General features: G+C 42.4%; 1 protein-coding gene across 1 annotated transcript in view; it reads left to right on the top strand.

The window, feature by feature from the left end:
* The window catches only part of EXOC4 (exocyst complex component 4), a 457,215-nt gene that overhangs the window by 18,351 nt on the left and 416,406 nt on the right, over positions 1 to 22,458 (top strand). Inside the window, exons 2-3 of the mRNA XM_086610028.1 lie at positions 6,172 to 6,361; positions 10,847 to 11,041. Of these exons, the coding sequence (XP_086466154.1) occupies positions 6,172 to 6,361; positions 10,847 to 11,041 (385 nt within the window). The remainder of the gene's footprint in view (positions 1 to 6,171; positions 6,362 to 10,846; positions 11,042 to 22,458) is intronic.

Here is a 22,458-nt window from a genome sequence, read left to right as displayed (position 1 = left end):
CAAGTGAACTGATCAGGGAACCCTCCTGGAGATCTCCCCTGAGTTCACAACCTGCATATACTCGGGATCTAAATTGATGTTCCTTCTGTTTGTCATATGTTTTGAACGCTTTTGTTTTTCAGGGGGTTCTGAAAAGCTAATGTATATTTATCATCGTTTCATCATCCTGTCCTGTTTTGTACTTCCCCCTTCAAAGTTCTTTCTGTAAAGTTCCTTTCCCAAACAATTTTGATCTTTTCTATTTGGCAAACAGTATGTTGACTTTTCGTCTTCCTTGCCACACATTTTAATAGAACTGAAACAAGCAAAGATGCCCTTGGCTTACTTTTCCGCAGCGTTAGCAGGAATATATATAATCTCAAGAATACTAAGTGTTCCTTGCTTTGCTTTTTTCTGTGCAGAGTAAGAAAAAGAAATGACTCCTGTACCAAAGGGCTTAGGTAGGAAATTCAGGTGTACAAGGTAAGATTTCAGATTCAAAGCGACATGGCTCTGTTTTTGTAGTTACAGATATGGCTAGACTTCAGGGATGTCATGTTGTGTTTTTGAAGGAGGAAAATACATGGTAATGAATTATTGGAGTAAGGAGAAGGTGATGAGTTAGTTTTGGTTTGAGTAGGTAAAGTGAGGGCTCAGCCGATGGATACGGTCACTTGAGAAAACCGTGAGCAGAAGGGTCTTACTGGTGGCTGTAAGCAGTCGTAAGTACTCATACTACTTTGGAATGCGTTGCAGAAATTTATGTTGAGGCACTGGAACAGGTTGCCGAGAGAAGTTGTGGCTGCCCCATCCCTGGAAGAGTTCAAGGCCAGGTTGGATGGGGCTTTGGGCAACCTGGTGTAGTGGAGGGTGTCCCTGCCCATGGCAGGGGGTTGGAATTGGATGATCTTTGAGGTCCCTTCCAACCCCACATTAGTGATGGGTGGTAGAACAAGAGGAAATGGGTATAAGCTTAGTCAGGGGAGATTCAGGTTGGATGTTAGGAAGTATTTCTTCTCTGAAAGGGTTGTCAGCTACTGGAATAGGCTGCCCAGGGAGGTGGTTGAGTCCCCATCCCTGGATGTGTTTAAGAATAGGGTGGATGATTTACTTAGCGATATGGTTTAATGGGGATTAGGGATGGTTGGACTCGATGATCTCTAAGGTCTTTTCCAACCTAGAAATCTATGAATCTCTGAATAAGATATGTATGAAGATGTGCTAGAAAGCAAAGCTGAGCACACAGTTAATGCAACAGCATTAAACACAGCACTTGTGAGATGAAGTTTGGGTTCACACTAGAGCAGACGAACAGAAAGCGTGTGCAAGGATGTGTCTGGCAGTAAATCACCCTCCATGAAGAGCTCTTGCAGATGAATACACTTCCTTTGTGAAGAACTACTTATTTTTGCTAGAAGAATGATCTTCAGCGCGGTTAAACTGGACACGAACCTATATCCTTTTTAGGAATTGACATATTGGTGGAGTTTGAAGCTGAACAATATTGCTGGTCTCAGTGGTTAATGAAAACATCAATTCCCTCTGCCGCGCGGTATGGATCGTGGGAGGATCGTGGATTGCTACAGACAGTGTAGAACTGCAACCAAACTGGCCTATATTACAGGCTAGAAAAGTTTCCTAGTTTTAATTAAACAAAATTCAATTTCAAAATTCTTGACTTGCCAAAGCTGTTGAAGCTTTGCCTTGAATCCATCTGCAACGCCAGTAGTTTGTTACAAAAGCCAAAGATCTTTCTCCAAGGCTAAAACGGTGTTATTGTGATGTCAGAGCATGTCAAAAACCTTTTCTACTGCTCCAGCAAGCTCCTGCCCAACTTAGGCTGCCTAAAAACACGGATGTGACTGGGAGTTGTTAAGTAGATTCAAACTGTGTTGTCCAATTGCCTTTGTCTCCTTGCAATTTAGTTTAACTTGAACTCTTCGGGAAAAATATTTTTTGCTAAAAACACTAGAAATTTGCACAGTCAAAACGCAGATGTTTATGAAGTCCGAGAGAGAGGTCACAACAGGACCTGGATGTGAGAAACCACAAAACATGTCAAAAGAAGGACAAAGCTGTATGGCTGGTAATCAGAAGCCTTTGTAAGATACAAGCTTATTCCTCCTGAAATGATACAATGACAATGTTTAACTAAAAGTATCCATTTTAGTTTCCATTTTCTTATTTGTCTGCTTAGGTACATGATTCACGTTTGCTGCCACCTTCAGCAGAATCAAGATGCTTTAGGGGGAGGAAACCAGCCCATCTGGCTGAGCACCACACACCTTCTCGCACACTTTCAACTCTGAAGACTTCACCTTTTAAACCTATAATACAGCTAGTAGTAGCACGAAAATATTGCCAACGCACATTATGGAGAAGAATAAAAGGAATTTAGGACAAGAAACAGTCTCAAGTTGTGCAAGGGCAGGTTTAGATTGGATATAAGGAAGAAATTCTTCCCTGTGAGGGTGGTGAGGCACTGGCACAGGTTGCCCAGAGGAGTTGTAGATGCCCCATCCCTGGCAGTGTTCAAGGCCAGGTTGGATGAGACTTTGAGCAACCTGGTGTAGTGGAGGGTGCCCCTGCCCATGGCAGGGGGGTTGGAACTGGATGATCTTTGAGGTCCCTTCCAACCCAAACCATTCTGTGATTCTAGAAGTTGAGCCACAAGGACACGGATCTGCCTGCTCAGCCCATTCCACTGCAATGCAGATATCTCCATCAGGAGTCTGTAGGAGCTACAAGCTGTGTGTAGCTCATGCTCCAGCACCAAGACGCAGTTTGCAATGTAGGGGAGCTGTAAGCGCGATGTCAGAGATCTGTGGTAGAACACAGGCTGTAACCCAGATTTCTTAGTTCCAGGCTTATTTTTGAAGCCCTGTACTACTGTTCTTACTTTCCAGGTCTTGTTTGCATGATATTGAAGTGTTTTGCATAGAGTACGAATTAAGAAAAATATACTTTTTTTTTTTTTTTTAAAGTGATTTAAGACAGAATTAAGAATGCTTGGAAGTAGAATATTAATGTAGTAACATTAGACAGCATTCCTGTTTCTGTATCTACCATGAAGCATGGAACTCAAAATGCTACAAATAAGTTTTATGTGTTGGAAAAGCCACTCTGTTAGTGGAACGAGGAGGGGGATGTTCATCTCAGTGTGTTCTCTGTGCAAGAGGAGAGGTCTTGTCGTCGGGGTTTTAAACTAGAATGGACTAAAGGGCTGTAAATACAGGTAAATTTTCTGGTCAAAACATGAGTGTGATCTTTTTAGTGATGATTGTTTCCACACAATTTTCCCCAAACAAGTAATTAAAGAAAACAAGAGGTTCCCAATACAGTTGTTAAGTATGAAAAGATTTCCCAGCTGGTGCATTCTGCAGAGGCAGCTGAAAATCTTAGAACATGGCAGTTGGCTGAGCCTGAAACTTCCATTGAGTTCAGGTCTTGCAGGTTAGGATCACAGGCTGGAAAAGCACTCTGAACAACCTGTTCCAGGATGTTCTGGCTGGAACATCCCCTCTAAAACGTGCAGCTCTTGGTATTTGGGAGTGGGGAGGAGGGCGTGAGGCACCATTTCTGGTAGTCTTGAGGCATTAACAAAAGAGAGAGGATCTCTTCTCCTGGTTTCCATGTGGTATCCGTTACCCTTCTGCCACTGCCATCTGACGGTGAAAAGGAGTGTTTAAATGTGTCAAGTGAAAGACATCACTTTTACATTGCCTCTCTCAGGGTTTTGTAGGATATCCTTTGGCTTTAATTCCTCTGTCCTTGGTGGTTGAGTAAGACAAGCGTGCATGTGCTCCTGTCCTCCTCTGGTGCAATTTTCCATATGGCAGGACAGATTTGGTTGCTCACTTCGGTTTTCTTAGCTGCTCTTTCTGGGATCATGATCCCCTGTGAAATGGCTTTTTTTGGTTTCTTTTGAAAGATGGAGTCCTTGAGTAGGTGTTACTGCCGGTTGGTTTTCTTTGAAGGGAAGAGAGTAGTGAACTGGAAATTTTGGGTCTGTCTCTCTTGACTTTGAGAGAGAGTGAGCATGTTCTTTCTTTCTTCACGTTTATTTGAGAAGAGCTCTTGCACTCAAGTTCCTGCTGCTTCCCTAACGATATTGAAGAATTCAGGAAAAATCTATCGAATGCCAACCCTTCTTCTGTCCCGCTTCTTGTCATTGAAGATACTCTTAGATAAACCATAAGGAAATAGGTTTATCTCCTTTGTTATTTTTGAATGATATTCAAGCAGCTCTCGCTTGCATTCTAACTTTCACTGGAGAGGATAAGTGACTGTTATGGCAAGAAAAAATGGTATTTTCTGTCTTACTTGGAAGTAGGAGGTACTGGTTTTGTTTGGCTGGACATCACGGCTTTAACAAATCCAAAGCGAAAGCCGTTATGGTAGCAGAGAGCAGCAGCAGCATTCAGCAGTCAGTGTTTTGTCTCCTTCTAACTATTTGGCCTTTTCCACACAAATAGCTTAAGAAATCCAGGAGAAAATCAAGAAATTCTGTCTCACTCCTGATGGTATATTTTTTTTTTCATTTTTTTAAGTTGGAAACAATGACTGTTGTAGTCTTTTACTATTTTTTTGCTCTTTCAGTTTAGGATGCAAACCATCTTAAGATGTTGCCTCAGTTCGAAGGCCTAAACTTTTGTGATTTGAATGAAATAAGTCTCCATGTGTTCATGCTCTACTGGTTGTATTTTTAAAGGCATCTCACTTTCAGCAAGTAGATACTCTGGATTTCTTTGAAAGTTGTGACTGTTTCATGATGTTCAAGCATATGATCCAACACAGTTTGTATACAGTAATAATTTCTTTTTAACATCTTTATTTTTGTTTATTTTCTCATCATAAGTTCTTTAAAGGGGTTCAGAAGTTGTCAGTAGAGCTACGGAATTCTTCCCTGCTGGTTCTTAAAGTTGTGATAGACCGGTATTTAGGTCAGAACTACTATAACTGATCTTAAACGAGTTTTCTCTTTTTTGCCATGGAGTACACAGTTTTCAATGTCTACATAGCTGATTTAAAAAAACCACAACCTTCTATATGGACCAGAGCTATCCTTCCAAGGTTAAAGGAAGAGGAACATTCAGGATGAGTTTTTGGCAGAAACTAACTTTTTGAGATAAGAATATGTCTTTTTGGCTATTGCTGTCACCTGGATCTTTTTGGTAGTATGATCAGGTCATTCCACCTGTGGAGTTCTGGATCCCGTGGCAGGATGGGTCTCAAGAGGAGGTGAGCGAGGTGGAGAGAGAGAGAGAGGGAGAAAGAGAAGATTGTGTTGATTCTTGAGTAAATCTCAGAAATTTGGAGTGACACCAAGAAACTTTTGTCTCCTGTGCCAGTTTCATTACATTTTCAACAGTTTTGTTGGAATCTCAAACATCATTCATTAAAAAAAAAAAATTAACAATCTTACTAGATGTTGTTACTCAGAGGATCAAATAAATGAAGGGGGGGAAATAAGGGCCTGTGACACTTCTTTGTTGTGGTGGTGTACGTTTGAAAACAGGTTGACTATTGGAAGGCATGGATAAGGCTTTTGATGGATTTCTCTAAGGGGTTTTCTCAAGGCCAGGTTGGACGAGGCCCTGAGCAACCTGATCTAGTTGGAGATATCCCTGTTCCTTGCAGGGAGGTTTGACTAGATGACCTTTGAAGGTCCCTTCCAGCCCTAACCATTCTATGATTCTATGATTCTCTAAGTGCTTGTGATACTCCTAGTATACTTTTGGTAGGTAAGTGGTAGTAACTGCACCACTTCAGTGAAAGAGTTGCACTGACCCTTGAGTCCCAAGTAGAATTTCTTCTTTATGGTCTTTTATAAGCAATAAATCAGAATATATTTCTTAAGTTATACCGTACCCATATTAATGATTCTCTGGAAATACGATAACTAATAGATAACTCCCTTTTCATAAATCCGGTAGTGTAGTAAAAAAGCTCCAAAAATTGGGGAAGTAATAAACCACAATATTTTTGTTTTTTTATCTTCTTGAAGAACATTGTTCTCTACTGAGCACCAGGCAGACACGTTTACCAGAAATAAGCTGCACTCGTTGAAGCGTATGGACTGATAAGAGTGAGTCGTTTGCGGTAGATAGTGCGTTTTTTTTTAGGCAAAGGCTTCCTGTCCTTATAGATAACTTCAAAATATCCCCATTTCTATAATATTTTTGTCCTCAGGACTTTATCTACCAGTGATGATATTCACGACCGAGAGACTGAGAAGGGCCGCCTGGAAGAGGCTTACGAGAAATGCGACCGGGATCTGGATGAGCTCATTGTCCAGCACTACACCGAGCTCACCACCGCCATCCGCACCTACCAGAGCATCACCGAGCGCATCACCAACTCGCGCAACAAGATCAAGCAGGTGAAGACTGACTTCCTGTGTGTTTCTGTCTTTCCATCTGTTCTGTAGGGTGTATTCTGAGTACAAATCCGTGCACCACCTCCTTTTTTTTTTTTTCCTGTGTACTTGCTTGTTACTGGTAGTGTAATGTTGTAAGCTCCCATTTTTGGAAGCGTTCAAGGCCAGGTTGGATGAGGCTTTGGACAACCTGGTGTTGCCAAGTGGAGGGTGTCCCTGCCCATGGCAGGGGGGTTGCAACTGGATGATCTTTGAGGTCCCTTCCAACCCAAACCATTCCGTGATTCTATGATTGTAACCTTTTATTTCTCTCTCCTTGTCATCGTCCTGAACTGAATCATAGAGTGGGTTGGGTTGGAAGGGACCCTGAAGGTCATTTAGTTTCTTTTTACCACTGACATACCTATAGAAGTTTTTCGTGTTGCCCTTGATGTCCCTGGCCAGATTTAATTCTACCAGGGCTTTAGCTTTCCTATCCTGATCCCTGACTGCTTGGACAGTTTTTCTGTATTTCTCCCAGCCTACCTGTCCTTGCTTCTACCCTCTGTAGGCTTCCTTTTTGTGTTTGAGTTTGTCTGGGAACAACATGTTCATCCATGCAGGCCTCCTGTTTTTTTTGCCTGACTTTTTTGTTGAGGTGCACTGCTCCTGAGCTTGGAGGAGTAGATCGTTGGATATTAACCAGCTCTCTTGGGCCCCTCTTCCCTCCAAGGCTTTCTCCCATGATACTCTACCAAGCAGATTTCTGAAGAGGCCAAAGTCTGCTCTCCTGAAGTAGCGAGCTTACTGTGCCCCCTTCTTGCCTCTCTAAGGATCTTGAACTCCACCATTTCATGGTTACTTCAGCCAGGGCTGCCCTTGAGCTTCATGTTCCCCACCAGCCCCTCCTTGTTGGTGAGAAGAAGGCCCTGCACAGCACCTGTCCTCATTGTTTCCTTTATCACTTGGCGAAGGAAGCTATCACCAACGCATTCCATGATCCTACTGGATTGCCTCTGCCCTGCTGTGTTGTCCCTCCAGTAGATATTGAGGTGGTTGACGTCCTCCATGAGGACCAGGGCTTGTGAACATGAGGCTGCTCTTATCTGTCTGTAGAGAGCCTCATCCACCAAAAACTGCACTAAATGAATTGAGAAAGCAGTGTCACCCACTGATTCTGAGCTAGGCCTGGTTGTCAAGTTGCTCTGTGGCATGTCTAGGGGCAGATTGTCCTGTCCTAATTCAGTGGTGCTGGGCTAGATCTTACTAGCAACATATCTTCTGTAGGACTTCCCTTTTGTTTGAGAACACAAGTAATTAAAAAGCAAACTGAGAGCTGGATGTGAAGCACCAAGCTTTGTGTTGCCCCCTGTTCATTGATCGCCTGGGCATGTTGCCATCGGGTCCCTGAAGTCTAAGGGCTGCTAAGCCAACACCTTTCCATCTCATCTGTTCGTGTTTTGATGTGTTGGCCTCCAGCCGCCTCCTGAACGGTCTGAGTGATTCATCAGCTTGTTTTTTGCTCAGAGGGTATGAGTTTTGGTGCTGTTTCCAAACTCAGGTCTGTTGTGTGAACGTACATGAACTCTGTGCCCCCGTATTTTTCTGTATTTTGAGTGCTCACACTTCGGTGGCGTGCCAGTAAACAACTCTGGTGCTCTTTGTTGTGGACTTGTTCCATCTGCTCTTCCCCTGCAGCGATGGATTGGTTCTTTGGTCTTCTGTCCTATCTTTTACTTCCTGTGTAGTTTGCTACACCTAAATTTTGCAAACTGGGCACCAAATTTAGAAATTTCTCTTTTTTTTTTTTTTTTTCCTGGCTCTGTGGAGGTCTCATCTTACAACCTCTCACAGCAGCGCTTTAGGAGCAGTGGGCTTTTCCTCTTCTGGGGCCATGTTCTGACCCTTCTGGCTTTAAAATTCATTTAACATTTTCAAAGAAAATGGGACTGTTCAGATGCTTTCCAAGGGTAAGAGTTCATTCTAGGATTTATGTACAAAGCTCAGCACTTTGAAAGCAGAGATCAATTGCACTAAATTTGAAACAAACTATAGCCAGTGGCCTCTTTTTCTCCCAGTATACTGAGCTTTGCAGAGGTCAAAACAAACATATGAGGGTGTGACCTTTTGGTCCTGCCTAGAAGAATGACTGTAAGGATGAAAGACCTTTTGATATTTAAGTTTTCTTATTAGTTTTGATCAATATGTATTGAAGCAGTTTTAACCAAATCTCGTGGGAGACACCAGACCTGGTTTGTCATCAATCTGTATTACACCATCAGACCTTCTTTTGATGTTCCGCTCTTGTGGAAGGTGGGTGATGACACAGGCAGAGGGATAGAGTAGACCCCTCTGCGTGTCTACCTTTTGTAGTCAATTCTTGTCTGAATTCCTGTTGGGAAAGGCTTAGTTTTGAATCTAGCTTTAGAGGTGTTACCACTGTAAAACTGAATTATGTGACAGGACAAGGGGTAATGGCTTTAAATTGAAAGAGGGCAGATTTAGATTGGATCTAAGGAAGAAATTTTTCACTGTGAGGGTGGGGAGACACCGGCACAGGTTGCCCAGAGAAGTTGTGGCTGCCCCATCCCTGGCAGTGTTCAAGCCCAGGTTGGATGAGGCTTTGGGCAACCTGGTGTAGTGGAGGGTGTCCCTGCCCATGGCAGGGGGGTTGGAACTGGATGATCTTTGCAGTCCCTTCCAACCCAAACCATTCTATGATTCTATGAAGCAGAAACAATTTGGCCTACCAAGGGGAGAGGCTTTCTTAAAGACTTGCTGTTCATTCCTTCTTCTGCTCCCAAATGTAGATACAGTTGATCTTCTCTCTTACAAGGGCAGGAGTGGGAATGTCTTGTGAGATTCCTTCTAGCCCCATGAATGTGCTACTGCCCTAGTTTGGCTCTATGTAACCGCAGTCCACTGATGATCCTGTGCTGGGTCAGTGAAACATTTCGAATTAAGGTATTGAACAGGGATTAACTCTGAAATGAACTCTGTGCATTTTAGTTTGCCTCTGCTTTTGCAGCGAGTTTTGACACTCATCTTAGGTTTTCTGTTGGCAGAGGATTTTTCTGTGTTATTCTTTCAGAAGGACATTTCAGAGTGCAGTGTTACTGGTCTGAAAAGTTAGTCTCTCCTGACTCTGGATGGAGGCTGTTGGATGTAGCTCTTATTTACTCTTTGTCTGTAGTTTGGTCCATCTATGTGTTTCACATGTATTTTTTTTTAAATTACCTTTAGTTGGACAAAGTAGGAGAACGTGCAGCTGAAGTGGGGTTTCTGGAGGCTCATTATTTAAAAATAAGTTGAAGGACCTACTTCTGAGAGTCTGCCTTCATGTGTAATTCAGTGAGAGCTCAGCCTGAGAAAAGGTTGGACCCTAAGTATTCCGAACTTCTCACAAAAACAAGAGTAGTGTGAAAGCAATGTGTGAAGCTGTGTTGCTAATTGCTTCCACGTTTTAATATGTATTATTGATTTGCATTATGCAAGAAAAGCTAGGTTATCCTGACCCTACCAGAGGATGCTGGGAGAACCTGAAAGCGGGGAATGCAGGCTTTGGATCTGAGCAGAAAGAAGGGAGAAGAAAATCTCTTGATGTTTCCCAGATGGGGTAGACTAATAGACTTGACCACTTAGAGAGGATGACACAAGACTCGAAAACAAACTGAATGGCACACCAGGGTGTTTCTCTAGGTGCTATAATGGCCTTGATAAATAATGGAAGTGCTGGATTGAACTGTATCTTAGCAGATACTTGTTCTGATGAAACCATATCTCTTATAAAAAAACCATTATTGGTGTTGCTGGAGATATCAGGAAAATGACTGTACTCCTAGATAGTCGTGTTTCAAGAAACGGACACCAGACTTCAAGAAAGGAGGAGACATGCCAAAAGATTTAATAGGCAGATGGAAAATGTTTGCAGCAGAAAAATTAGTAGTGGCTTATTTGCTTTCACTGAAAATTGGATTCTTGCTGTGTGCCAAAATACTGAATTGATTTTTGGAAAACGTGCAAATAAGTCTTTGGTCGTGGTTAATAGGATCCTGAGTTTGTTCGCTTTATGATAAAAATTATTTTAATTTATTTTATTTTTTATTTAATTAATTAATATATATTTATTTGTAATTTATTTCATTATTTATTTTATTTATTTTTATATATTTTATTTTTAAAATGTATTTATTTTATTTTTTAATATTTTTAAATTTATCTTATTTTTTATTTATTTTATTTTATTATTTTATGATTTTTAAATTTTCACTAGTGGTACAAAACTTACACTAAAAAACATTTCACTAGGAAAGCAGTTTTGGTTTGTGTGTACTATATGTTTCCCTTCAGCCAAAGGAGTAACCAGAAATTTTAAGGAACTTGGATTTAGTTACAGCCTCATGATATTTGTGGAATTCCTAATAAAGTAAATGTGGAAAGGGCTGATCTGTGCTAGAAGCACCAGTTACAGGGACAGATTTAATGAATGTTTTGACGTGCTGCTTGCAGGTGAAGGAGAATCTGCTGTCCTGCAAGATGCTGCTGCACTGCAAGCGGGACGAGCTGCGCAAGCTGTGGATCGAAGGCATCGAGCACAAACATGTCCTGAATTTACTGGATGAGATAGAGAACATCAAGCAGGTGCCTCAGAAGCTGGAGCAGTGCATGGCGAGCAAGCGCTACCTCAACGCAACGGACATGCTGGTAAGATGTGGTACCTCGTGCTGGGCCAGTATCTACCAGAAACACACTGGTCAGCTGTCTGATCATCTGCAGACAGATCTATCTGCGCTATTATTTGCTTTTTTTCCTGCCTAGTGTCCTTTTTTGTCATTTGAGGCTTTCTTGTACTGGATTTTCGGTTTGGTTTTGTTGTGATCCTTCCTGACTGGAATCAATCATCCCATTCCGTTAGCTCTTATCTTCCAGAGGTGTCTTTACCTGTTTACTGGTCCTGACGCTCATGCTTTCTGTAACCAGCTAGTTCTTTACCCGTTTGATCTGCACATGAGATTTCCTTCTGCTTTTGCAACTTAGTGCTTTATTTTAAAATGAGTTTCCCAGCCAACTGCCTGTATCATCTTCTTTCTTTATATCTTATAAATTATTTCAAACTCATTTTCGTTACAGAAGAACTATCCTGATTCTCTCCTATTTCATCTCCCAAAATGCACTCACAACTTTGGTTGTTATTCAGAGGGAGACTGTCTTTCATCATTTTGGTGCGTTTGCCTCTCATTGTCTTCCTGTAGGTCTTTTACCAGCACTTTTGATCCTTTCTACTTATTTCTGGCTCTTCTTTTCATCTTTTTTCTCCATGCCTTCAAGTGTTTTTCCTCTTCAGTTCTATCTCTTTTCTAAGCATACCTTTCAATTCCAGTCTTGTGGTGGAGGTAGAAGTTTCCTGAACTTATCTAATAACCATCTTTTTTTCTTTTTCTCATTTCTAAATTTAACAAGCACACTTACACATGGGCTCCAGTCTTTCTTTCCTGGAGCTGTCTTCTACTAGTAATTAAAAACGTTACAAGGGAGGTGAATCTTCCCCTCTACTCGGTCCTGACACGTGGAGTGCTGAGTCCAGTTCTGGGCTCTCCAGTACAAGAGAGAGATGGGGTTACTGGATGGAGTCCAGTGAAGGATCACAAAGATGGTTAAGGAACAAGAGCATTCACATGTAAGGAGAGACTGAGAGAGCTGGGACTGTTTCACTTGGAGAAGAGAAACCTCTGGGAGATCTTATGGTTATAAATGTCCGATGGGAAGGTGCAAAGAAAACAGAGCCAGACTTTTCTCAGTGCTACCCAGTGACAGGAGAAGAGGCAATGTGCACAAACTGAAACCTGGGAAATTGTGTCTGAATGCAAGAAAACCCTTTTTATTGTAAGGGTGGTTGAACACTGGAACAGGTTGCCCAGAGAGGTGGTAGAGTGTCCATCTGTGGAAAATTTTGAAAACTTGGCTGGATGTGGTCTTGGGCAACTGGCTCTTGGTGACCACACTTGAGCAGGGGAGTGGATTAGACGTTCTCTAGAGGTCCTTTCCAACCTTAACCAGTCTGATTAAGAAGTGAAGGCAAAAGAAGTATGTCTGTTCATGTTCTTCCTTGTGTTTGGCAGAGAATGCCTTTAAGGAAATCTTTTTGTTGCCTTCTTTTGTTACTGGTTGTTTTTTTTTTTTCAACTTTACTGTTCTTTGTATTTCTCTTAGCTGTGCCTCTTCGCTGCTTTTTAATAAGTCATTATTCAACAGGATAAAGAGCTGGAAATCTTAGAGTTGTCACTTCCTATTCCTAGAGCCCAGACTTGAACTTTGATTTCCTTCTTTCCGTTTTATCTCATTTTACCATAAATACAACTCTCTAAAACTTACCTTATTCTCTCTGAAACATTCTCAGCAGCTTGATGTCAGTCTCCTCATCCCTTACGTGTGTAACCCTGTCTGGATTTTTGTTGTTGCTGTTGCATCCTCTTGTCTGACTCTGTCATCACCTTCCTGTTGTTGAGTGGAAATTTTATATAATGTTGTGTAAAACCTATTAGAATTCCAGAAAACAGATGAGCAATGCAATGGCTTGAGGCAGCATATATGAGAAGAGTGCAGTCAGGTTTTGCCAAAACTTTTGTCGGGTGTCTGATGTAGGAAATTGGAGTGTGGTGCTCATCTGATGTTTTCAATTCTGAGAGATAAAGAAGTAGATGTGAATTAAGGGTGCTCAGTGTAGGGGGAAAACTACAGTATTCAGAGTTAACATCAGCATCAGTTGTAATTGCTGTGGGTTTGTTTGTCTTTTTGTGTTTTTGTTTTTTTTTTTTTTAATGAAAAAAAATTTCAGAAGGAAATTCTGGAAAAGTAGTTAATTTCCTATCTGGAAGATAAGATAGGAAATGTAAGAGGAAAAATAACAATACTTAGGATTTATCATAAAACGTACTTTCAAAATGGTTTGCAGGATATGGATTTGTGATATCTTAGTGGTTTGCAATATATTGTGTGTGCAATGTTTTTACATATACACTTACATACGTAACTCATACGTGTGTGTGTAGGTGAGGTTGCCCAAGGCTGTGAGATAGAGCCAATATTTGACTTGGAATCATAGAGTCGTGGAATCACAGAACGGTTTGGGTTGGAAGGGACCTCAAAGATCATCCAGTTCCAATCCCCCTGCCATGGGCAGGGACACCCTCCACTACACCAGGTTGCCCAAAGCCTCATCCAGCCTGGAAATGTTAAAGGCCAGGTTGACTTCACTGAAATATGGACTTCTGTAGGATATCATGCTGGGTTTTGTTGTCTGTTTGTCTTCCAGAACAGTGTATTTTTTCTAAGAAATTGAATGATAATGATATAGAGAGCAGCCGTTAGAATTTTTTTTTTTCCATCAAGGGATGCAGAAGAAACCTGAAGTGAAAATTGAACAGGCTATTTCAGCTGTTCATTAACACTTGCAATTCTGACTGAAGGCAACGTACCTGTAATGAAGACGTAGTAACCTACCTGCAGCTGGAGCTTTTTCGTAGATAAAAATTGCCGTAGGCTCTTTGGCTTTTGCCGTCTTCCGGTAACACTGCCTCTGCGAGACTGATGTTGTAATCACTCCCTGGCTGCAGGATAATTCCTTTCTCCTTTAATATGATATGAATATTATGTAAAATAATGACTAAACTGCCAGGGCTGCAGAGTGTGTATAGATCTCTCCGTCCTTTTGTTTCACTCCTCAAAGTAAACAGATGCTCATGGCTTATAAAAAGCCCGAAGTGATCTGACAAGCCTCTTGTATCCCTCACACTGAAATTGGAGCACTGATTAATCTTGTTGCCTGTAGCCTTGTGATACGTACAGTCGAAATTAGACCTCTGCAGCCATTGTGTTGGGGTGATGCAAGCGCCCTAATGGCTTAATTTCTGGTTGCTGCATCACATTTCTGCAGTCTGTTCTTTGTATTCCACTCGCATTAATTGAAGTAATTTTACCACTGAAGCGTGTTTCAAACCTCTGCATTTAAATTGAAATTTTAATTCCCTTATTGTTTGGAAAAGACGGCTGAAGATGGCTTGTTACAGGTTTCATTATCACTCAAAACTCTCCAGCTGCTGGTTCTAATGTGCAATGACTGAGTAATGCTGGGAAGAATTGTTAATAAAAGAATGGCAGCTTTTCCCAGTAGTATGAACACAATGTAAAGGTATTCTGTGACAGCTTACATTTGTATGAAGTTAAAAAATTGTAAGTGGCAGCTTTTTTGTTTCTGAATCTGTACCCATCTAGAGTAGCACGGATGAGCTTCAGATATCACCCGTTCACGTTCTGTGTTCCTCCAGCATCTTGGCAATGCACACTCCGGTGAGCGGAGCGGGATGGATCAGGTCTGCTGCTCTGTAATTGCACCTTACACAGGTTGTGTTTAAAAGAACCTGCTTCCAACCTCCTTTGAATTGTGAAGCTTTGGAGAAATTAGGAGATTTGGGAACAGAAAGAACTCCTTTTGAGCTCGAGTAAATTTCAGTTATTTTCAATTTTTGTGTGTGCTTTTTCAAAGTATGACTTTGTACGCTTTTTTGTGTTTTTTCACACACTTCATTGCTGAAAGTAACGTTCACTGTTATGTGGCGATGGAGTGCAAGTGCACGCAGACGTGTGTGTTTTCTGATTAACATAAACCATAAAAAGGAGGCTCTCTACAACTGCCTGAAAGGAAGTTTGTAGCAAGGTGGGTGTTGGTCTCTTTTTCCCAAGTAACAAGTGTCAGGACAAGAGGAAATGACCTCAAGTCCAGAGGGACCTTGACAGGCTGGAGAGATGGGCCTGTGAGAACCTCATGAAGTTCAACAAGGCCAAGTGCAAGGTCCTGCATGTGGGTCGGGGCAATCCCATGCACAAGTACAGGCTGGGTGGAGAATGGATTGAGAGCAGCCCTGAGGAAAAGGACTTGGGAGTGCTGGTGGATGAGAAGCTCAACATGAGCCGGCACCGTGCGCTGGCAGCCCAGAAAGCCAACCGTGTCCTGGGCTGTATCAAAAGGAGCGTGGCCAGCAGGTCGAGGGAAGTGATTCTGCCCCTCTGCTCTGCTCTCCTGAGACCCCCCCTGGAATACTGTGTTCAGCTCTGGAGTCCCCAACACAAGAAGGACATGGAGCTACTGGAACGAATCCAGAGGAGGGCCACGAAGATGATCCAAGGGCTGGAGCACCTCTGCTGTGGAGACAGGCTGGGAGAGTTGGGGCTGTTCAGCCTGGAGAAGAGAAGGCTCCGGGGTGATCTTATAGCAACTTTCCAGTACCTAAAGGGGGCCTACAGGAAAGCTTGAGAGGGACTTTTTACGAGGGCGTGTAGTGATAGGACAAGGGGCAATGGATTTAAACTGAAAGAGGGCAGATTTAGGTTAGATATAAGAAAGAAATTTTTCACTCTGAGAGGGGTGAGGCAGTGGAACAGGTTGCCCGGAGAAGTTGTGGCTGCCCCATCCCTGGAAGTGTTCAAGACCAGGTTGCATGAGGCTTTGGGCAACCTGGTGTAGTGGAGGGTGTCCCTGCCCATGGCAGGGGGGTTGGAACTAGATGATCTTTAAGGTCCCTTCCAACCCTAACCATTCTATGATTCTAAGTTGTGCCAGGGCAGGCTTAGATTGGATATTAGGAAAAATTTCTTCATTGAAAGGGTTGTCAGGCATTTGAACAGGCTGCCCAAGGAAGTGGTGGAGTCACCATCCCTGGAGGGATTTAAAAGATGTGTAGACGTGGTGCTGAGGGACATGGTTCAGTGGTGAACTTGGCAGTGCCGGGTCTGCAGTTGGACTTCATGGTTTTAGCTACCTTTTCTATCCTAAATGATTCTATGATCAGGTGCCGAGAGGGGAATTCTGGTGCAGAAGGAGCTTCAGAAGAAAAGGCGATGGGCAGTCTCCAAAGGGAGAGCAGCAGAGCTGGTGGCAGAGGCAAGTTGGGGTTTGGGGCATAGGTAGCGCTTGGCCTGGAAGCACGAGCTTAATGGCTGGAAAGCAGGAATCCAAATTTTTCTGGAAGAGATGTTTTAGATGGGCTACACAACACTATAGCCAACCCAGAACTTGAAGCAGAGGGCACACAGCAAGCTGGGCAGCGGTGGGCAAGGGCAGAAGGATTCTTTCTTGGAGAAAGCTGTTCCATGTCTGATCTCCCCCAGCACTGGGCTGTGTGTTGAAGGGCAGCATGCTCTGTCTAGCAATTACTTAATTAACTCAAGTATCATAGAGGTCTGTGGGGTTGATCTAATTGTTCTGGCTCTACTGTTGACCCATGAGGTACTCATAGGGAGAAATTAGTGTTTGCCATTTGTTGGAGTAATCTAAGAGATGAAATGCTAAAAACAGTTGAAGGAAGAAATGTTGTTGAATCAAGTAATTAAAGATCCCATCATAATACATTAAATGAAAATTGCTTAGGCTACTTTGCATTTCGTGGCTTTTATGTGTCTAGCTTTGCAATTTTAATGAACTAATACCACTTTGTCAAAGTATATAGAGTTTTAAAAAAAATCTTTTAATTCCAATAGACCGTGAAACATTTACTCTGAACTTGATTTATTAGCGTGGAAGCGCAGTTCCTTTGAGGTGAGATTGTGTCAGGTAACACCATGGAACTGCAGAGATATATCCATAGGGTAGGATAGGATAGGAGTGAGGATAACTGCTATTTCCAGTTGAATATTTTTTTTTGTTAGGAGAACGACAAGAAGGAAGAATGAAGGCAGAAAGAAGGAAGTATGGAGCCCTCTGACTAGTCTTCACTTAGGTAGAACTTCACACTTACTTGTGTTACAGAGCTGGGAACTGATGTGTATGTGTGTTTTACTCATGAGCACATCGTTTTCCTTCAGCCTGTGTGTCTTTGTCCCAAGAAATACAAAGCTAAAATGGCAGTAATTTGTTTCTCAAGAAGTAGGCCAGGGAATTCTCCAACACCTACTTTTCTTTCCTTTTCACTGTTACAGACTTCTATTTCAGTTTCCTTGTGTCAGGGAAAGAATAACTGATGTCTCCTGCTCTGCTTTCTGAAGTGAATAATAATGTCAGGCTTTTCTCAGAGCTGACCGTGTTCTTACTGCAAATTTGCATCGTTGCTGGTTCGTTCAGCTTCAGAGCCGAGCTGGTGGCTGTGACTGTTGTTGTGTCCAATTAAATGTTCTTGGCGCCGCATCCAGCGGTACAGCAGAGGAGATGGGTTTGCAGGTAAATTAGGTCATTTTCAGTTGTGCTGATGCAGCATAATTAAAGCATCCTGAGTTCACCACCGGCATCCTTGTGATGCATTAAGTGTGTTTTTGCTCAGCTGCATAGACTGTAAGATCTATATTGGTTTAGTTTTTTGAAGAGCGTTACTTTGTTGTGAAATCAAACCTTTATGTCAGGAACATAGCAGCCTAAACTGGAGATGCTGACCAGCTCTGTTGTCTGCATGCCAAAGCATTTTAGAATCATAGAATCACGGAATGGTTTGGGTTGGAAGGGACCTCAAAGATCATCCAGTTCCAATCCCCCTGCCATGAGCAGGGACACCCTCCACTACACCAGGTTGCCCAAAGCCCCATCCAGCCTGGCCTTGAACGCTTCCAGGGATGGGGCATCCACATCTCTGGGCAACCTATGCCAGTGCCTCACCACCCTCTGAGTGAAAAATTTCTTCCTTATATCCAATCTAAATCTCCCCTCTTTCAGTTTAAATCCATTGCCCCGTGTCCTGTCACTACACACCTCTGTCCAAAGCCCCTCTCCAGCTTTCCTGTAGCCCCTTCAGGTACTGGAAGGCTGCAATAAGATCACCCTGGAGCCTTCTCTTCTCCAGGCTGAACAGCCCCAACTCTCTCAGCCTGTCTCTGTAGCAGAGGTGCTTCAGCCCTCAGATCATCTTTGTGGCCTCTTCTGGACCCGCTCCAACAGATCCATGTCCTTCTTGTGTTGGGAACTCCAGAGCTGAACGCAGTATTCCAGGGGGGTGTCTCATGAGAGCAGAGCAGAGGGGCAGAATCACTTCCCTCGCCCTGCTGCCCCTCTGCTTTGGATGCAGCCCAGGACACGGTTGGCTTTCTGGGCTGCCAGTGCACGGTGCCGGCTCATGTTGAGCTTCTCATCCACCAGCACTCCCAAGTCCTTCTCCTCAAGGCTGCTCTCAATCCATTTTCTGCCCAGCCGTTTGCAAAAAGGTATGAGGAGTTTTGTTTTTTTTTTAACTGCAGAACTTTACAACACAACTGGACTATTTAGTGGACGAGAACCTGGTGTGATCAGAAGTTGAAGATGTTTTAATGGGTGGAAACGTTGTGCAAAAACGGTCATAAAGCTACTAAGGCAGTCAGAAGGCAGAGGTAGCATAGGAAAAGGAAATAGAGGGGATGCTAACCATGGGTGAGATATTTTGGAGAACAGTGTATGAGGACAAGGAATGTATGTGGGTAGTGGGAGTCAAACAAGGAGCTGAAAACATTGAAATGTTTTCTGATGAGCAAAGAGGGGATGTTGCTCAGTGTGTGCGCACACATGCGCATCTGGCCTCTTCTCGCTCATCCCATGACACACGTGTCCTCCTCTGTAGCAGCGTCCCCTGCCTTCCTGGCACACTTCGTGATAACCCTCTGTGAAGGCATTTGGAGTTATTAACATCTTCCCAGAAAACATGGGATGTTTGCAGCCCTGGGCACAGTTGTTGAGGAGAGTTTTGATTTTTGTTACCTGAATGTAGCTGCTACTCGTGACTTTCCTCTCTGTAGTACGAGGAGAGTCTGTCAATTAAAAGTTCCGTGCAGTGAGCAGACTATAAGTAGCCTGGAATAATGAAATGAATAAAACCCCCCATTGCAATGCAGTTCTTGGTCTGCATTTTATTTACTGCCTGCCTTTCAGCTGGAACAATGAAAATCAATAAAAACAGTATTTCATTTTGTTTCTGCATTTCTTACTGCAGCGCTGGGATTCAGGTGCTGCTGCTGAACACTTTTATGTTTTGGTGTTAATGCCGTAAGTGGAAATAAGAGACTTGCTAGTTTGGGATTCTACAGAAGTGCTTTTGTTACAAAATTTAGATTTTGGCCCTGCTCGAAGTTCTCTTTCTTCTGAACTGCAAAACTAGTAATGTTTTCCCAGTACTTTTTGCCTTGAAGTCTTTCCCCAGCTATCGTTGTGCCTTGTCATCGTTGACCTTATTGATTCCAAAGAAGACTTTTAGAAAAGAGAATCGAGAAGCTGACATCTCAAGGGTTGTATCTCATTTCAGTTTACTTGCTGAGGTGTATCGGTGTTTATGCTTAAAGGAACTGGTTTGGATTGGTTTTTTAACAATTGGTGAACCCCATGAGTTTTCTTAGCTGTGTGGCTGGGGTACAGGTGAGAAGGAAGGCAGCTGTGTTCTTATGAAGTTGATGTGTGCATGGGATGTGTTCTAGTGATTCACACATAAGCATGAAAATCATGAGCTTTCTTCTGGCTGCTGCTCGTTCCTGTCAAATACTACACCTTTACTCAGATTAGTAGTATTTGTCTGCCTTCAAGGAGCATTGCAAAACTTAAGTACTGAAGTTTGGTAGGATACTTCTGAGTTTCTTAGGTGAGAAGCATTGGTGCTATGTATTGTTAGAACATTTTTCACGTCTTTATTTCTCTTTTTTTTTTTTGGTGTTTTCTTTTTTCCTCTTTAAATTCTGTTTTCTATTTTTTTTTTTTTTAAATAAACTTGCTAGGCTAGGTTCAAAAACATTAGACTGTGGAGAATTTCTTTCCCTTTGAAACACCTTATCGTTGTTTCCCTCGGTATCCTTATCAATAACTTTATCTCCTTTTTTTTATCCTGTAATTTCCATTATCCGGCGCAGTCTATTGCGTTACACCGTTACTGCCTAATTTGCATTGACACGTGCTTGACCTCAGCCCCTGTGCTCTTAGTTAATGCACCAACGAGCATTGATATCTCTCTGGAGTATTATGGTGTGGCTGTTAGCTCTGCTAATAACAACCATTCATTTAAGCTGATGAAAGTTTATTAAACAAGAAAACACGCCGTAATGAAGGTGGAGTAGAGATGTCTGGCATCTTTTTATGGTGAAAGTGAGCTGCAGCGGCAAGACAAGACACTGTCCGTGGTGAAAGGGAGAGGCATCTGCAGCGTTGTGATCCTTGCTTTTTGGGAATGGGCATTTCCAAACGTTAAATTTGATCTTTCCTGATTGTACTACAGATGCAGTGGCGAGAAGTTCTTTGCTCATGGCAATTGCTCCTGCCATTTAGTGATGCGTCCTTTCTTGGGAGTGCTCTCCCAGCAGCTTGAGAGATTCGTGGCTTCGTTTACATTTGGTTCCTTTTCAAACTCATGAACCGAGTTGTATTACGTACCTCCGGGTTAGTATTTAGAATCACAGAATGGTTTGGGTTGGAAGGGACCTTCAAGATCATCCAGTTCTAACCCCCCTGCCATGGGCAGGGACACCCTCCACTACACCAGGTTGCCCAAAGCCCCATCCAACCTGGCCTTGAACACTGCCAGGGATGGGGCAGCCACAGCTTCTCTGGGCAACCTGTGCCAGTGCCTCACCACCCTCAGAGGGAAGAATTTCTTCCTTATATCCAATCTAAATCTCCCCTCTTTCAGTTTAAAGCCATTACCTCTTGTCTTAGCACTAAATTTCTTTTGCTCTTGGTAATTTTTCTTATTAAGATATGCTATGGAATTTATTCTGTGAGATATTTGCATTTTTATCACTTTGAGTACAGTGGATATTTTTCCAGTAGTCACTGTTTTTTTCCATTAATTCTTTTTGAACTCTGGATTGTACAGGTGTAATTCTGTCCATAATAAAATATTGGAACAACAGCAAGAGGAATTGTTGGAAGATAGATTGGGTTACGGGATAATATAAATAATCTAGATAAATCTGATTGCGTTTATAAAAATGCAACTTTAAAGCTAGCGAATAGTTTGTGGGAAGGTATAATAAACTTAGTGTTTTAGTAAAGCGTTTGAAACATTTGGAGTGAATCTAAAAGAGAAGTTTTCCAATGAAGTAAACTGATTTATGGCTGGTAAAGTTAGCGTGATGCTACCGAGTAACGTTCAGAATGGTTTGACAGAAGAAATATTGCCGCATGGACCTAGAGGAACACTTGTGCTGAACAGCTTGGGAATGAAAATGTATGGACAGTGTGCCTGTCTGAGCAGGAGGCAGTGATTTTCTTACACTAAACTTTAATATTCTGCGAATTTATGAATTCTGTAATAAAAATAAGTTAGTGACCTGATAGGTGAGGAGCTAATCGAGAGGAGTTAAAGATTCCTTTAACAACAGAGAGATGGGACACTGGGAACATAAAAGATTTGGAATGTCATCTTGAAGACAGCAAGAGAGTCGATTTGGGAAACTGCAGGTTTGCACTAAAAGGAAAATCCTGATGTTTTACTTTAAAGCATTAGGGCCCCATCATTCTAGATGTCGTTCATCTAGAGAGAAGACTTTTGGGAGATATGGTCCTGAAAAATTGTGCTTTTCTTAATGGCAATTAAGACTAAATGGGGATGTTTTAAATATAAGAGACAAAGTACAGAAATGATAAGTGGAGGAAAAGCCTTTTTTATGATTTTTGCTGCTTTCACAACACCGCCAGCTGTGTTGCTACTCCATGACGGTGCTCCAGTGAGATTCGATGTGGATATTTGTACAAGGTCAGACCAAAGGTGGGCTTAGGCCAATGTTGGTCTGATGCAGAGGATGCTTAGAAGGGAGAGTGAGAACATAGCAGTCCTTTCCCAAACCACTCTGAGCTTCCAGCAGTTGGCAATGTGTGACTTTGGAAATAAAAGCTGGTCTCTTTTATGTTGAATAGCACTCAATAGGTGTTTCTTCCTTGAATTTGTCCCGGTCACTTCTTGCACCAGTTTAAACTTTTGGCTTCAATGCTGTCCTTAGGCAGTGAGTTCTGTAGCTGAGCTGTCTCACGTGCGTCTTGTCTACTGAATCTTTAATTTGCTGATTTCATCTGATTATCCAGGACCTACGGAGGGCTGGAGGCTCATAACTATCATGGATACTCGGGCAATACATGTCTCGCATCCATTGAGTTGTCACTCTAATGGGAAAAGTCTTGGGCAATTCTGTGATGC

This window comes from Tauraco erythrolophus, chromosome 4 (genome assembly GCF_009769465.1).
Source record: "Tauraco erythrolophus isolate bTauEry1 chromosome 4, bTauEry1.pri, whole genome shotgun sequence".
Classification (NCBI taxonomy): Eukaryota; Metazoa; Chordata; class Aves; order Musophagiformes; family Musophagidae; genus Tauraco; species Tauraco erythrolophus.
The sequence above is the reverse complement of the archived record's forward strand: the minus strand, read 5'-3'. Positions and strand labels throughout refer to the sequence as shown.